Here is a 17,215-nt window from a genome sequence, read left to right on the forward strand (position 1 = left end):
GGAAATAATTGTTTCCTCTGTTGCAATGTTCGTCAACAGAGTTGTGGTCTTGGATGGAATCTCATGACTCCGGAGAAAGGAGTTCTTGCTTGTTGTTCACGTTTCTTTCTAAAATTTCAACGTTTTCTTGCCCTGTAAATATTAAATTTTATCAGGAAATTTTGTCATGGTTCATCGGGTCCTACAATACCCTTATAAATCTCTCCCCTGGGCAACTTTTAATGCAGAACTATAATCTTAGCCCTAGTATAAATGAAAACCTCAGACGCCGTCTAGAACTTCTCATCCTTTTTATTAAAAAGTTTGTATATAGTTGTAAAATTAATGTGATTCCTCTCAACTGTACACAATTTATAAATAATTTATAAACGAATTTTCGAGGTCAGGCCCAGTGGATAAGTCGCAATCCATTGGATAAACTGTATTAGTATGCGCTGAATAGCGATTTATCCACTGGATGACGTTATCGGCTCCTTGAGCAACCAGGCCCTGGTCTAAAAGCATGTTTTGCTCTGAAATAGGGTTAGGGTATGAAGAACCATGCCGTACACCCCTCACCAAAAATTCCGAAGACTATCCCCCCTTCCCTCCCCCACCACGGGCACCAGGCAGACAGACCGAGAGCCTGTCCAAAGTACAGAGTGTGAATTTTGGCTCTCAAAGGAGAATGCATTGAAAATTACGTATACATCGCAACTGGAGACCGGAGACCCCAACACTTATAACGAAAAACTGTCCCGAAGGCTCGCGTTCGTCAGTTAATCACTTGTAACACCATTCTCGTTTCTAGTGTCTCCTTGTGAGCAACAAGGAAGACTGTGAGTATTGGGGACGTAACGGATTCGAAATTCGTACCCATACTCAGTCTCGTACCTCTAAAGGTCTTTATTATCAGTGGACGAAACTGACTCTTTGTGAGCCTGACATACATCCGAAGACGCTAATCCTGACGAACCCAAGTCTTGGAGCCCAGGAAACGTCTCCAAAGCAACGCCACACGCTGATATGCTGTACACCAAATGCAACGGTAAACTGCCAAATTGAACGCTTACTATTAAAATGCAGGGCCCCTGTGTTCGAAAGCCGATTAACGTTAACCCACGATTAGAGTTAACCGAGGTTTTCTGCTCGCTCGTTAACATTGTTATGGTAAGCTAGTGGTAAAGAAACGTCAACGTCAAAACTGCAGGACAAAAATCTTTTTGAAAACTCTTAATTGTTGTTAATCCAGGATTAGCTTAATCGGGCTTTGAACAACTGGGCCCAGAGCAACAAAGGCAGACGATTGCAGCAAGATGATTTTTGATAAAACTTTATTCTACTAAAGGTCTGATTTCTGAGGTTTCTTAAAAAGGGCTGTGATACCAGCTAACTGTATCTTACAATGCAAGTTGTCTAACTCATAACAGGAACAGATACATATTCTGAATATAGAAAAGTGGAGATTGAATATAAACAGCTTTTCTTTCCAACATAATGTTGAACGACGATACACGGAGTTCTTAGCCATAGTAGTCATTTTACATAATCATCTTTGATGTTCCAGGACACAGATTTGATCTCATAGCTTCCTGCTAACAATACAAGCGACAATATTGAATACAATTTACATGTACTCTACTTAATGAAAAATAACGGATGCTTCATTTCCAATAATCTCAACACAACAGGGCCCATTCTGTGGCATCTTGAAATTTGTTTCATTTCTGATACTGGAATTCTGATGTATCGGCTTTGAAACAGCCAGGGTCAGAATTTGCCCTCTGTGCTAAGGAATCTAATAAATTGTCTGTTGATGTATGTATGGTCATGTATAAAAGCAACAAACTAACGTCAATTAAAAGCAAGAACATTAACGACGGTGCCTTTTGTAACTGCGCATACGTTCTGCGCATCTCGGGAATGTCCGAGAACTTCGGGGTCCATTTACTCGAGGGTTTCTTTATAAAACGTTTGTCATAATTCACTGCAGTTTTTCTCGCGCAAGGCTGCGACGTCAAATCGCACTTGGAAACTGCTGCGATTTCAGTGCGATGTCACTGTAGCTTTTCTAAAAAAACTCTGCAAGTTTACATCAAAACCAAACTCTGCAAGTCTACATCAAGTTTTAAATACGCTTAAACCCCCTGAGATATCGCTGCCGCGACAAATCGAGCTGAAATCGCCTCTACTTTACACAGACGATTTGAAAGTGCAACTTGAGTGCGACAAAAGTTACACAAAAATTACACGTATGAAAGAGATTGCTGGAATGTTGTTCATCATTTACATCATCACCCAAGTGGTACCAAGAGCCACAGTGCCAGAAATCTCCCCTTTGTTCGTCCCAGACAAGCGACGAACATGTCCACACAGTAACCGAACAAGCTCATTATGAAACACAACTGGACTTGGATTTTATGGTATTGTATTGTTAATTAATCTATATAACCCGTTTAAATAAAAATTATTTCTCTATACACGACCGTGGGAGCCTGAAGACAGTGCGTCATGACTGTGAAGTACCATCTTCAATTCTGAGTCGCTTCCATATGCAAACAACATTTGTGTCAGCCACAGCTACAATGTAATCCAGATTACTGCTTGCACTGACTTGGTTAAACACCTTGGTCGTCTCGTTTGGACATGAAAGAACCTGAAAGCATACAATCCATGATACATTTAAATCTTCGCAGATCTGCTAAAACAGATAATAATACCCATGGCAATGTCATGTCAATAGGGAGTTTTTAAAAGAAGCTACTACGGCCACGGTAACGACAATGTTACAAAAACAATAGGATCTACTAAGAAAAGCAAAGGCCCTACACGTGCAATTTAAATTTCGGTACATTTCTTCACAGTACTCGACCAAACAACAACGTGAAATGACCAAATTCAAGGTTTTGTGGGAAAAGTGCGCACATGACGGTAAACTTTTCACTCTCTGTTTCATCGTGAACGCCATTCCCACTTCTTTTGTTACTGGATAGCTCGGCCACAATGCGCAAAATGAACGAACTGTTAGTTTCATTACCTGCACCTGTTTGTGCTGTTGTTTGTCTTTTGGTTTTGCTGCTAATAACTGGGAATCCACATCATAAAGCCAAACAGATCCTGTATCGTCCCCAGCCAACAAAACTGAGCAAGCTGAAAGAATTTATAAGTTAATTAAAATGTTATTAATAGTTTGTCGCAACTGTACCAATAGAAATGACTGTGGATAGCATATCATGTTGTCAAATTGAATTTGAAATGTTTCCCGCTGTAACGGCTTTTGAATTCTTCCCTCAAGCAATGTTTGCAGCTGAAAACAAGTGATTAGGACAACGTTTTCACAGCTACTTCACGTGGGTCTGATGTCTGGGAGCTTGAAGTCAAGGAAGAATGTGGGATACTATGAAATTCAAGGGGGTAGGGGGTGAGGGAATGGTATGAAAATACCACTGTGGAAAGCAGATCATTGCATCTTTCCCAGGAAGCAAGATCATTCTTGCTCTGAGACGTTTTTTTCTCTAAGGACTCCAGTTTTCACCTCTCCTCAAAAACCAGCATTTCCAATTCGATCTGGAGAGTGCCCAATTAGTGCTCTGTGCTAACCCCATTGACACTTAAATAAAGTGGTTACTATTTAATTATTTATTTTTTAGTTGAAAAAAGCTCTCACACCTTGAACAAAGTTGAATTTCAAAAATGGTACTTCAGTAAGCCTCCATGGTAATTTGTGTGCCACTTGAAAGTCATTCTAAAATAAAACCACAGAGAAAGAGCTTAATTAACACTTTATATATATTGTAAAGACAGCAAACAATAAATACTGAGTGAACGTTGAAAAATTAACAGTTGCATTATTTTGGGGATTAAAATTGTCCATTTTTTCCACATTTGTCACATGACAGCAATTTCTTGAAAAGTCTAAACCATGGAAGATACAGCAAGCTTGCTGTTACTACTGTTTTTCGCTGTATTGTAGAGTGTAGTTGGGTTGTACCTTTTTTGATGCTGTTCACATCAATGAAATGTTCAAGTTAGCTAAGACTGAAGGAGTAGAAGGTTTGGGTTTAAAGTTTCTGTGTACAGCCAGCGTTAATTATTGGTGTGGAAATCTTTCTGACAAAAAGAAAAGACAACCACAGAATGTTTAGAAGTACTTGCATCAGATTTCTTCACTCACCACAAGCATCTCAGACACTGAGTGCCAGATATGGATGCAACCTTCTTCAACTCTCTTGGTAGCTAAAAAGAAAAAGCTTGGGTGAATATTGTGAAGACAGTTAAAGTATGGCTTATCATACCCCAACATTAACCACAAGCTATAAAAGTGCATACACCAAGATGAAAACTTGACATATTACTTTGCAAAAAAAGACAGACAGAGGAGCCTTTAGCATACTTGGAACACAAGGGCAAAGTGTAGATGGTTATGGCAGTGCTCGACACTAACTTTTTTGGATACTAAGCAGTGGGCTAGTAAGCACAGTAAATCACGTGCCCACAAGGGCAAGCCACTAGTCCAAAACAAGGCCAGAAAAAATACACCTACAAAAGGCTAGAGAATTAGGAACCATTAACCTTCAGTTCTGGTGTCCTGCCTCTCCCCAGACACCCTGTTATTTGTCCAGTTACACTTTAAGAAACTATAATATATATTACATGAAATAAAAAGGAATAACACTCACTCTAATGTCATTATTTTATTCTCTCGTATGAACGTTCAAGATACTAGCCTGCCAGAACAATTTTATCAATTCAATGACTTAAGCAATCAATCTCCCTGTGACAAAAGTCGAGTTCGGATTTGCTAATCTCTCAGCGCTTTTGTTTGAGTCCACACAAGTTGCATAGTACATTTTTACTTCAATAAATCGCAGCCATGGATCTGTTTACTTCAAGCTTGGTTGAAAATTTCTTGAGCGTTGATCGCACGTCTTTTTTCTTCATGCTGCATGACGTGGTCCTCTTGCGAACACTGCAAATTTTGCCTTAGGATCCTCGGCCGTAGCAGTGCCTTTCCTTGAAGGTAACAAAAAAGCTTGAAATCTTTTTCATTCTTGGAGTAACTTGACGCGTGAAAAATCTCCAAGATGGCGGACTGGCGGCTCTCACCCAGGTCCCTCAGGAGTGTCATGGAAGCGAGATCCTTAGGCCTTTTCCAAAATGGCGTCTGTTTTGCGAGGCGATCGTACCAAACCCCTTTCATATGGACTCATTGCAAGTTTTGTGGTTTATATTACTAAAAAATACTGGAAACAAGCTCATGATAAAGCGTTCCACAAAAACTCCCTCAGTTATTTTTTCACAAAACTAACTAGTCAAGGGGCTAGTAGGAGCACATTTTCACTAGCCCACCATGAAGTTTTACTAGTCCTGGGCTAGTGGACTAGCGTTAGTGTTGAGCACTGTTATGGTAAGGATTGGACTGCATTATGTGGTTGGTGACCGCAATGTTTGAAGGCAGTAAAGCTGTTTGTCTTCTTCAAGAATGTTTACCCTAATATTGTTTTTTTCGCTTTACTTTGACAGAATTTTGACTAAAGGTCCCATGCAAGATTTTTTGTCAATGATTTCTCTCCCCCTCAATCGACCATATTCCTATTCTTGGTATTGAATTGGAACTAGCCTGCACACAAGGCTTTAGTGGGAATCTTTTTACATGCAAATGTTTTTTAATGTATTCCTCCACAAGAGCCTCCATTGCAAGTTACATGTAGATCAAGTTCAATACCAAGAATATGAAAACAGCCTACTGGACCCTTAAATTCTTTGAAGTCACTATTGGATTATTTTCAGCTTCTAATAGCAACAAAACAAAAGCTTGCCAAGGGTTGATCAGCACATAGGAGTTATAATGGCACTTTGTACATAGAAACTCCACCATACCAATGAGATTATTAGAAAGGCAGGCAATACTGTCTAAAGGAATGGTCTTTTTCCCAGGAAAATCCAACTTTCCAAAATAGGATCTGCAAGAGAGAAATAAAATTTGTTGTTACTGTATCAGTTGATTGCAAACTATTTTCGCAAAATCAAAATCCCCTGAAACCTTTTGTTAACCACAATGCCAAGGAAATGGTTTGCGGGATTTTACAAACTTAAGTCTCAGTCAGATTTTTGTACCTTACACACTCATTTGGAAAAATAGGAGAATCCCTGCTACTGACGACAATGAAAATACAATGTCAAGCATTTTTTTATTTATTTATTTAAGATATTTCTCAGTTGTGGCAACCTACAAGGCAGGATTTGTCTGTCTTGTTTGATCACCCAGGTACTGTAAGAGGAGTCCCAAGGAAAGTTGTTCATATCAACCATGAATGCTCTAACAAACCGTGTGGAAGTCATTGTCATGGTCAAGTACATTGAGTGTGCATCAGTGGAAGGTATTCATGGTCAGAATAATATCCAGGTTGTCAAAATGTCAGTCAATGTCGCGAACATCAGTTTCCCTTGTGAACTACTCTCACCTGGACAATCACATCAGACAGACCCTGAAGACTCTGGGGTTTCATCCTGTTACTACACCAGTTAGTTGGGATGCTAATCCTTGGAAAGTTGCCCCCTACATTGTGCTAGGTTTCTCTAACAAATCTGCCATTAACCATTTACATACAAGGTCCAGGTTGTTCAAAGAGTAGATAACTCTATCCAGTGGATAAATCGCTATCCAGCAGATAAAATGTATAAACCAATACATTTTATAATTACCTGCTGGATAGCGACTTATCTGCTGGATGAAGTTATCCTCTGTTTGAACAACTGGGACCAGATGGAGACGGACAAGGTAACACAAAGAGTTCTGTCTCAAAATACAGCACAGGGGCAGTGCTGTATTTTGAGAGACTGAAAGCTAGCTGAACTGAAAGCTAGCTGTGGCTTCAAAGAACGAAAGGACAAATCATTTGATGTTGAATAACCTGACCTTGTTTTGTCCTTTTTCTCTCCTTTGTCAGATGAGTTATCATAAAGTTTCCAAATGTAACACCCATCATCACAGCCTCCAACAACCACCTTGCCATGAGGAGGGATGGAAAATAATCGCACAATTGAACGGGACTTTAAGGTCAACAGCAGTCTGAAGGAGGAAAGATAGTAATAAGACTACTGAAGAATATGCAAATGTGATTCTGCAAATGCTGCATTCTACAATTATAGGTCCTGGTACAAGCATTAAACATTATTTTGGACATCAGTTACAAAGCACAACACAATACAATTTATACAGTTTGCTTCAACCAGAATGAATAAAGGCTTTAAGTCAAATTCTCTTCCCAACACACCTTCACACCCTGTAATTCTTGATTACTTTTTTCAGGTTGATGCAGCACAATTATGGACAAAATACTGCTTTGTTTTAAACCATTTAATTGAAGATACATGTACTTCATAAAATGCTCCATAGTTCCTGTGTTTAATTTAGTGTTAAGGTTAATATTTGTGTACTTACTTTGATTTTCCTTGATATTCAGCTCCTTTAGGCAAACCAATTTCCCAAATCATAATAGTGTTATCATCAGCTGCGCTTAGCAGCCAGGTAGGGTGATGTGGATGAAAAAGTAAACATTCTAATACTCCTTTGTGACCTTGAATTTCTTCAAAGCAAACTAGTTGATTAGGTTCTATAATTTTAATGTCACACTGAGATCCACCAGCTGCTATAAGATTGGCTTTGTGTTTTTTATCCGAGTCACAGTCCAGACAAACTGTAGTCCATGCTAAACAGTAAAACGTTTCTCCTGGTTGCTTGTATTTTTTCATGACACGCCCAGTGCTGCAGTCCACAAAGCACACTGAATCTCCCCCACAAGTTGCACATGTTGTTGTTGTGTGACCTAATAACAGCACAGAAGAAAGCAAACATAAAAATATAATAATTACATCGACAAAAAAGGGATATGGACAGCGTTACAAAGAAATAATTTATTGTGTAAATTTACTGATTAAGCATATTTGCGTTCAACGTTAGGAGAACGCATACTATTTGTGTCACTTCTTTCTGGATGCTGTGTGATTTCAGCCTTTGGGTGACATCTTGGACTGGCTGATCACTTGCCTTGATTTCAAGCAAGAGCTTTGAATCCCGCTGGCTAAGTGAAGTCCCGCAGGTTGACTGCCTGAAAGCACTCCATAAGTCCATTTTCCCTGAATATTTCAGGGCAATCAGTACCATAAAAAATATTATTTCACTCTAGAGATCGAATGCACTTTACTTATCCATGATTATTACTAGTTTAAAATAGTTAACATAAAATTATTGTAAACACTAATACACACTACCAAATGCTTCAGTTTTCCTGACAGTCGTATTGGCTGGAATAGTATTCACTGACTGTAGACAACACCAAATCATTTTAAAAACCTTCAGCTGCTTGCAGATTTGTGCAACTTGTATCAAAATAATCAAATACCTCCCTAAACACTATGAAATGGGCTTTACTATGAACAAAACACAGGTTACCTTTCCTTTCAGAGTCCGGTTCAAACTCACAACCCCAAACTTGTGTTTTCCTGTCAGATGGGTCATTGTTTAATGAATGTGTCTGTAGCAGATGAGACACTGCAAACTCACAGTAAACAGGGCTACTACTCTCTGCCTGCCAATCAAAGAAGTAACAATCATGTCATTTAATCATGCTATCACATTTGGGTCTCCATACAAGGCTTCAAATTGAATTGGACAACAGTTTCGGCAAAATCACATTTATGACCAACAAATCAAATAAGGTTACAATAATCAAACTCTACCTTGGTTTCCTTTCTTGGTGTTTTTTGTTTCTTTTTGCTTGGTTTACTTTCTGGCGTTTTTATTTCCTTGATCTTGTCTGGCTCACTTTTCACTTTCTTATCAATTTCCTCAGTTTGTCCATTCACTGTAACACAAGACCCCGAAAAAATACCGTCAGAGGCTATAGTTGTTTTACAATCAATAAAAGGAGAAAGTTATTCTAAGGCCCCTCCACAGGATAAATTTGAAAATGCACCTTATTTCTCTGCTTTTCCCCCCTGTCCACACTAAAACAGTGTTTTCAACCACCAAATACATATCTTTTTTTAAAATGCTCTCTGTCGTGGATAAGGCTTCAACTACAGTAATCTGGATGTAAAATGATGTATTTTCAAATTAATCTGGATTGGTTTGGATGGGCCTAAACTGCACCTGTTTTTCTTTCATTAGATTAATAGCCAAATGTAAAGATAACAGAAATTTCAGCTGACACGGAGATTCTGATCCTGATAATGTTTGTGTGAAGTTGTTCAAAATACTATTACTACAGAGGCCACCATCTTGAATTACACCCAGCAACATGAAGCGAGTAATGCATAAAAATGTCCAGACTGAATGTCAAAAGCACTATTTTAATTACTGTCGTTAGAAGTTATCCCTGACATTAAGCTTGATGCAAGTCACTCCTGATAGTGCATGTGTGAAATCAATAATTGATTTATTGAATGTTGATTTAATGGACTTGTTCATGAGTTTACAAGACAAAAAAAACAAATTCCCCTTATCAGAGCTACTAGATACTCAGCACTTTCCTTTGAAATCAAATTTCAAATTTCAGGACCACAGTTTATGATGTGCGATATCGTGGAGGGTAGAGAAAAGGGTACATTTTGTAATGACCTCATTTCTAATCATGTTTTTCCTAGGGTTGAGCACCTAGCAAAGTCACTAAATTTTAATCTTTCATTTAAAAGCATTCATAGTGTAGCTTGTTGTAGGTTAAAATGATTCCAGGTTAAAATTATTTCAACCTACGTGATTTTGTATTTTCCTTTGTTAAGGTTGGGTAAATTACATCTGAAACAAAGGAAAATACAAATCAACCTACAGGGTTGAAATCATTTTAACCCGGGATTCATTTTAACCTACAACATAGCTTTTCAGATTGGTATAAGACAAGACCATATTGAAAACATTTCCTTGTTTTCAACATTTTTGGAAGCATTCTTGTAAGGAATGAAGTTAGAAGGTCACACCTACTTCATAGCAAAGAAAATCCAAAATAAATTAGGCAAATCATAAGAACAAAGCACCTAGTTAATTATTTCACTTAAAAAAAATCAGAAGGCCAAAGTAAACAATTATATTGATGTAAGAGTACCTTCAGTGGTCTTTAGTCTCTTATTTGGTGGCTCTTCATTCACCTGTCCCTGATCACTCATCTCCAGACTTTTGAGATGAAGTTTTCCTAAAACCGAAAGCTGACCAAAATGGTTTACATTAACCATTGAAGTTAGACGCCACAGTTAGTGACCCACACCAGTTTCCATAACATGAAGCAACTGGGAAAACTACCTTGTACATTGTATCCTCTAACCCTTACAGTGTACCTCCTGAATGAGATACTAGTCCATCAAAATGTTACCTTCTCAGTTCTGACAGTTCATTAGTATCCCATTCATACAACTCAGGGTGGTGAGAGTAACTCAATGTGCTCTTACGCTTACTGGATGGCTTATTTACAATTTAGAAATACTAACCATTGATAATTAAGTCAAAAACTGTGTGTGTGGCCATGAGAAAACAAATACACAACCCTGGATCAAGTTTCCAACTAAGGCCAAAAGTAGCCAAGATAAAAAAAGATTCTATTCATGTAATTCATCTAAAGGAGCAGTGTGAATTCATTTTGTATTTTCTAGCATTTATTAGGCAAGATGTTACAAACAATTATTGTTTGTAACATCGATATTGAAGGGGCTAGCTGTGACTGATCATGGACTAATAATATTATTACAACAAAGGAACTTATTGCCTTTCTTTGCAGATCTCAATAACAACAACAGCTAATACACTGTACCTGGTATTCTCTGTAGTTCTTCAGCATGGCAGGCCCACAAGTAACTTCTGTCTGAAACAAATATGCAAAGAATGTGAATAAAATTAATGTTATCAGTGATTATGGGAGCACATCTGAAAAGTTTATTAGCAGCTGATGTTGAAGGTTCAGAAAGTAAAGTAGAACACTTTTCATTCAGACTTCAATGAAATTCTTACCTAACAAATCAGTTGACAATAAATTATTGTTAACCTTCTGCCTACACCGAGGCTGCATATTTTTTTTAATTATCAGTCATTTACTTTTTCACTAACTTTGCTGCTCATTTCTCAACTTCTTTTGCACATGTTTACAGGTACAGATACAGGTACAGGTAAGTAAAATGTACTTGTCCATCCATTAAAGCTTCAGCATAACAAGTTAATTATTAATCAAGCCAGCATGGATATCCAAACCATTTGCTATCATTATTATTCAGGAAACAGTTATCTTCAAAGGTCAAAGGGTGACATGCCAACTAATATATATTACAGACAACAAATTTTAGAGCCTCTTTGCTTTAGCATAAAGCTTACCTTCAGCTTTTCAATAAACTCTTTTTCCAGCTCTGCTCTTTTGCCATCTTCTAACTGACCAACTGTGTACTTTTTGCTAAAATGTACCCTCCATATATCAGATGTCTACAACAAGAAGACAAACAGATGGTCAAGCCCTCCTATACTGTATATGTTCTTTGATCGTCATGAATCCATCACATTCATTTATTGGTACATTTTGCGGGGTCAAATGCAATATGATTACAGTTTCCTTCTAATAGTTCTGCATCAAGACTTAGAACTAAAAAATCAACCTGTGTTATTCTCAACATTATTTAGGGAAAAGGCTTATTGTGCAGTTCCAGAAAATATCCACCCCTCCCACCCCCCACACGGATGGTCGATGGAAATTCCGAGGGGGATGGGGGGGTTAATGGACGGAAATTTCCAAAGGGTTGGGGGGTGTTCCTATGAAGAATTTCTCCAGAGGGTAAGGAAATTCACAAAAAAATCGTAAGCAATGCACAAAGTCGGCTGACAAGAATTTTCAGTCGCCACTACGGAAAAATAATTATAATCCAGCACAAAAGCAGCGCAAACGATGAATCAGTCTGGAAAAATACATTTTGGTCGAAGTGTTGTCTGGTTAATCCTTTTGATAAGCGAAAGTAACACGTGACAGGTATTTTTCTGTGAAGTTCGACTTCCCGGCGCGATCAATCAGCCTCATATCATGCCGTGCATGGCTGTGACTTCACAATCGTTTGAAGTTCGAGTTTTGAATTGAATAAAAGCCCTCTTTACTCGTATTGTAGCATCAAATGAGGAGATTAAAAGGTTTCTGAACAAAGCAACTATTTTGATGAGCATGGCCTTCTCGTAGTTCCACAGGCTAGTTTGCGGTTGAAATCTATTTCTGACATTTCTGACACGACGAAATGTACAACAGCGTGCTGTTAGCACTGTCATGTTCCATGAATTTATTTCCGAAAAATTATTTAACCGCGGCCACAAACTGTGTAATTTCTCCAATGCAATCTTTCACAAAAAAGATTTCTGGAAGAAAGGGAAAAGATTCTGCAGAGATGAACACTGGAGTTGAAATTTGATCCCGTGGCACCAAATGCGAAACTTTCCCAATGTATACAAATTTTGCTCAAGATTGAATTCTGTTGGACGTGAGACAGCCACGTTTATCTTATAAATACCTGACATAAAACATTGAAAACACAAACTTCTTTTCTTTCTCGTATTCATTTCATTCACGATCTCAGTGCCGAGACGTGAATCCACGCACTAATTAATTTTGAAGTTTTGACAGGAGAACCGAGAACCCTTTGAAACTGTTCACAAAGCCGGCGGCTTTCAATTCTTGTGCATGCAGCCAGTTTTCGACTGGGTTTTCAAAGTTCTTCAAAATTCTACTTGATAAATTAAAATCCAGCATCGTATATTCAATGTGCAACTTACATTCATAGTGGTTTCTTCGCAGTATTAAAATAGCAAACGTTTCTCTGCGGAGGTCATAACGAAAATGGAATTTGTAAAGGCCGGGCGTTTTTAGGTGAAAAAGAAAAGTTGTAGCATGATAGAGAATAACTTATAAATGTTAACTACGCAACAACAAAGAATTAAGCCGTGTTTTATTGACGTAAAAATTCAACCATTTTAGAGTTTTTTCCAATTTTTCTGGATATAATTTTAGCAAAAGGATAAACAAGTAAAATAGCGAAGTGTTGTAAATAGCTGAACTAGCGTAGTCGACGTTGCTTCAATAATAAAAAAATTGATCATAATAGTGTGCGTCATCAATTTTCTTAGTCTAAATGGATTTTGAACTTCTGAGGGGTTCAGGGAGAAGGGTTTTAAAAACCAGGAAATTCCAGTGGGGGGTCATCATAAACCCTCTGGAACGGAAATTCCGAGGGGGTGGGGGGGGGGGGGGTTAAAATAAAAAAACCATCCATGGGGGAAGTATGGATATTTTCTGGAACTGCACATTATGTCACATAATAATAATAATATAGTGCCTTTTAACATTAAAATGATCAAAAACACTTAACATAAACGTAAAAACCTTATATAAAAATAAAATAACCATCAAGAATTATAAGAAATATCAATAAAAACTACTACTAAATAATATATATCAATACTATCATAATTATCACACACTGACCACTTTATGATCATATATAATTGTGTCTAATTTGTAATACATGTAGTGTACATGGAAGATAATACTGAACTTTCATAAAAGCTGGTGGCAATTTCAAGAATATTTAAAAACAAACTCTTTCTAGACTGTGCACACCATATGACAAGTAGCAGAACAGCAGAATCAGGTTGAAATATTAAACTGTTATTGTTATGGTATTTTTTTTTTGTAAAGAATAATTTATTTAAGTGGTTTGAACCTTTTGGGACAATGTAGAATCCAGCCTATTAACAGCATCTCTCATAAGACCAATGTCCTACAAGATAAAAGTCAATATTATTATTTATAATAATAATAATTATTTTTATTAATATTATTGACAACAAAACTGGAAGGAATTTTTGATGCCTCTTTCAACACTTATCAAAGATGGCTTCAACTATTTGGAATTATTAAAGTACCACAATTGTGGACGAAACTGTTAGAAAACTTTCACTCGATCTCCAAATTTTGACTACTACAGTGACAGGTCAACAATGCAACCCCCGCCCCCCCTCCCCCTCTTCAACGTTGCTCTGCGGCTGAAAAAAGGCTTTGTCATCGTCTGGCCTTCAAAGCAGCATTGAGTTAGGGGGAGGGGGTAGTGAAGGTTTGGTACTCTCCAGGCGGTGTTTTCTTTAAGGTAGATTGAAATATATACGCAAAATTTACAGTTTTCTTAATGAGTTTTATGCACCATTGCAGGTTTAAGTACAGTTGAACCTCCTGTATGCGACCACAGAAGGTGGTAGCTTAACAGAGGACAGACCACAGGTGGCCTGACTAGTTTTTGAGTAATTACAGTAGCTTCTGGCAGTTTAAGTGGGAACAATAAATACGTAACCAGGGGATAACCTAAATGCCAATACACGATTGTTTTGCCTACTCACAAAAACATTTCAAACTTTCCAACACTATACAGCTGAGCCAAACAATTACCAGCAACGTTAAGAAACTGAAAGCAGTTTACCTAATTAGGTCTATGAGACAGGTTTCATGATACAGTCAAACCTCTTTAATATGGACACCAACTTGGCAAATTAGTTATAGTGTCATGATTAAAAAGGTAAATTTTTATATGGATTGAATTTTAGCATCTCAGGACACACGTTGAGAAACACTTTGGGCTTGTTTGCATGAAAAACTACCACCAATCCATAGAAAACGAAAATTGAAAGTTAAGTGCTTCTCAGACCTGAAAACTCTTCAAGAAGTTTTGAAAAACTGGCTGCAGGTCTGAAAAACATTTGGACCACAAGCTAATTAACTTAAAAGAATATTGCAGGATATTTTGTTAATAATAAGTTCTTCAATAGTGAACTCTAGCATTAAGTAACAGCACTTGTTTGGAAACATAATACTAACCTTTCCATCCATTATTTTTAAGAGGGGACACAGAGACACCAGTTTGTACTTGTCTGAAACCTGTACATGATACATGCAACGAGAATGATGCATTATTCAGTAATGACACAGGCAAACTAGGAAAAAGAAATTCCGAGTGCTCCTACCAGGAGTCGAACCTTTCAGATGCTCTACCACTGAGCTACAGGAGACTCGTGGGAGCAAAGGCCATTAAACTAGGTTCAACATGATTACTATATACAACATGAATACTGTTAAAAAACAACTGCACATGTATGGGCTCTACTAGGTCAACACATTTGACACAAAAACATGTGCACACTGATTGTCGATGAGTTCTTCCTTGAGATATCGAGTAAACACAAATATACTGGATGCTGTTGCTATCTCCCAGAAATCACGCAAAATAAATCAGCGACTGTAACACGGCCAAACGCAATTATTTATTAGGTTTTAAACTAGTGTCCATAAATATGTCTTTAGAGTAAGGCAGCATCAACAGCATAAATAGAAGCTATAGTTAAATCTTATTAGTGTAACAGATAGATAAAAATAGAACTCGTAAGCTGTTCTTTCAGCAGAAAGCGAATTTCCCAGGGGCAAAGAGGGAAAAACGAAATTATTATGAAATTAATTCACAACAATAATAATTATTGTAGTTGTTCACAACAGTGAGGTGTGAACAACTACACATGCTGATATCTATTTTACCTCAAGAGTAGGATTGTTACTGACATCCAAGTTTTCAAGGTTGGGAAATGCTGTCAATCCATCCACATTATTAAGCTGGTTCCTGGAAAAACTAACTGTTTTCACTTGAGGTATGGTTCCATCAAGTTCAATGGCTGTTAGTTTGTTTTTGGAGAGATCAAGATCCTCTAGATTTGGCAAACACTGTAGTAAATCAGCTGGTATGCAAGTTAATCCAAGATCTGACAGGCTACAGAGAGAGCAGTGCAAGTTCACGTTAAATATGTGTATTTCTGCAACATACACTATATATCATGTACTTTCAGAGTTAATGCCCTTTAACTCTACAGAACAAAAAAACTGGGCCCACTTGGTAAATGTGTCTACACTCATTTAGAAAAACATAAATGAGTTGGCAGGATATTGTCAAACCTCTTTCTAAATTTCCTACAGCTATACATGTAGTTAAACGGTTGACTTTATAACGTTAATTACAATGCTTAACTTATGTTCAATGCAAAATAAACCATTAAGGCAAGACTTCTGCACTACCCCATACAATAACTATGAATACATTTTCCACCACACACTCTATACAGTAAGTGCTTGCTGTTTGTGGTTGAGGGAGAGTATGAAATAAAGTAGTGCAAGAATAATGCAGAAATCTTTCCAACCTTTAACTCATTATGTTACATAAATATTTAAAAAATTCGTAATCTACCAATATAAACAAAGATGCTCATTTCAATTCATTTGCTGCCATATTTCATATACAAATATGGTGAAAGATCAACCCACTTCTGGGGTGAGAATGACACAATGCATCTTTCAAAGTTAAGCTGCTGCGAAGGGGGGAGGGGGGCAGGCGTACATGTACCTGGGTGATTCAATAGAATCTATCCACCCATAACGGAGGCTTTGCATTGTTTTGGTGGAATTTCAACAAATTTCCAAAGACGTTTTTAAAATGATTCTTTTGACCACCCAGAAATGCTCTAGTGGGGCATCTGAACAAAAAATCTCATTTTTATCAAATGCCTGGCCTTTGCCCAACCTCACCCCTGCTGCTTAACATTGATAGGAGCACAACAATAAAAAGTAAACAGAGAAACAAGCGGATTAATTCAGTAGCAACAATTACCCCATGTTCAGATTTCACTGATTTGACCTAAACTGTTAAAACGCTGTTACTCAATTTAACCCTGACATACATGATCAGGATATCATGCAAAGTATATATTGAAGCTCATATCGACTTCGAGAGTTTTGGAACAAGATCAGCTTTAGTAAAGAAAATTACCATGGAGGAAACCGCGCTTAGTTTTGCAGCTGAAACTCTAAATTAGCTGCTAAACGGACATTTACTTGAGAAGTAATCCAAGCGAGTTAATTCTTGAATGCATGCAGAGGGTAAGTGTACTTACTTTAGCTGCCGGATTTCAGACAAGTCTTCTTGGCCAGCCAGCTTTTTTATGTCTTCTACTGTGAGCGTTTGACTGGTAGACATCTTGTATACTCCTGAAGCCACCAAATCTCGCAGACCAGGTCCAGTATATTCACAAAAACTCACATCCGTCACAAACATTCGAAGTAAACACTCTGCCAAACATCAACACGTGTGCGATTGATCTTCATACTTGTCATGCGCAGTGTTGGAACAGCTGTTA

The 17,215-nt window shown here is 37.7% G+C and overlaps 1 protein-coding gene across 1 annotated transcript; it reads right to left on the reverse strand.

Moving 5' to 3' along the window:
- Window positions 1–1,296: 1,296 nt before the first annotated feature.
- LOC146468950 (leucine-rich repeat and WD repeat-containing protein 1-like) lies at window positions 1,297–17,181 on the reverse strand. The gene is made up of 16 exons (XM_085124013.1): window positions 16,973–17,181; window positions 15,570–15,798; window positions 14,859–14,918; window positions 13,714–13,770; window positions 11,336–11,440; window positions 10,782–10,832; window positions 10,083–10,182; window positions 8,722–8,846; window positions 8,435–8,570; window positions 7,424–7,808; window positions 6,899–7,051; window positions 5,860–5,942; window positions 4,154–4,215; window positions 3,649–3,724; window positions 3,017–3,129; window positions 1,297–2,635 (listed from the first exon to the last, which is right to left on the reverse strand). Exons 1-16 carry the CDS (start codon window positions 17,131–17,133, stop codon window positions 2,489–2,491), a joined length of 2,043 nt encoding a protein of 680 aa, XP_084980139.1. The 5' UTR covers window positions 17,134–17,181; the 3' UTR covers window positions 1,297–2,488.
- Between the last annotated feature and the right edge of the window lie 34 nt (window positions 17,182–17,215).

This window comes from Pavona decussata, unplaced genomic scaffold, assembly GCF_977016875.1.
Source record: "Pavona decussata unplaced genomic scaffold, jaPavDecu1.1 SCAFFOLD_128, whole genome shotgun sequence".
Classification (NCBI taxonomy): Eukaryota; Metazoa; Cnidaria; class Anthozoa; order Scleractinia; family Agariciidae; genus Pavona; species Pavona decussata.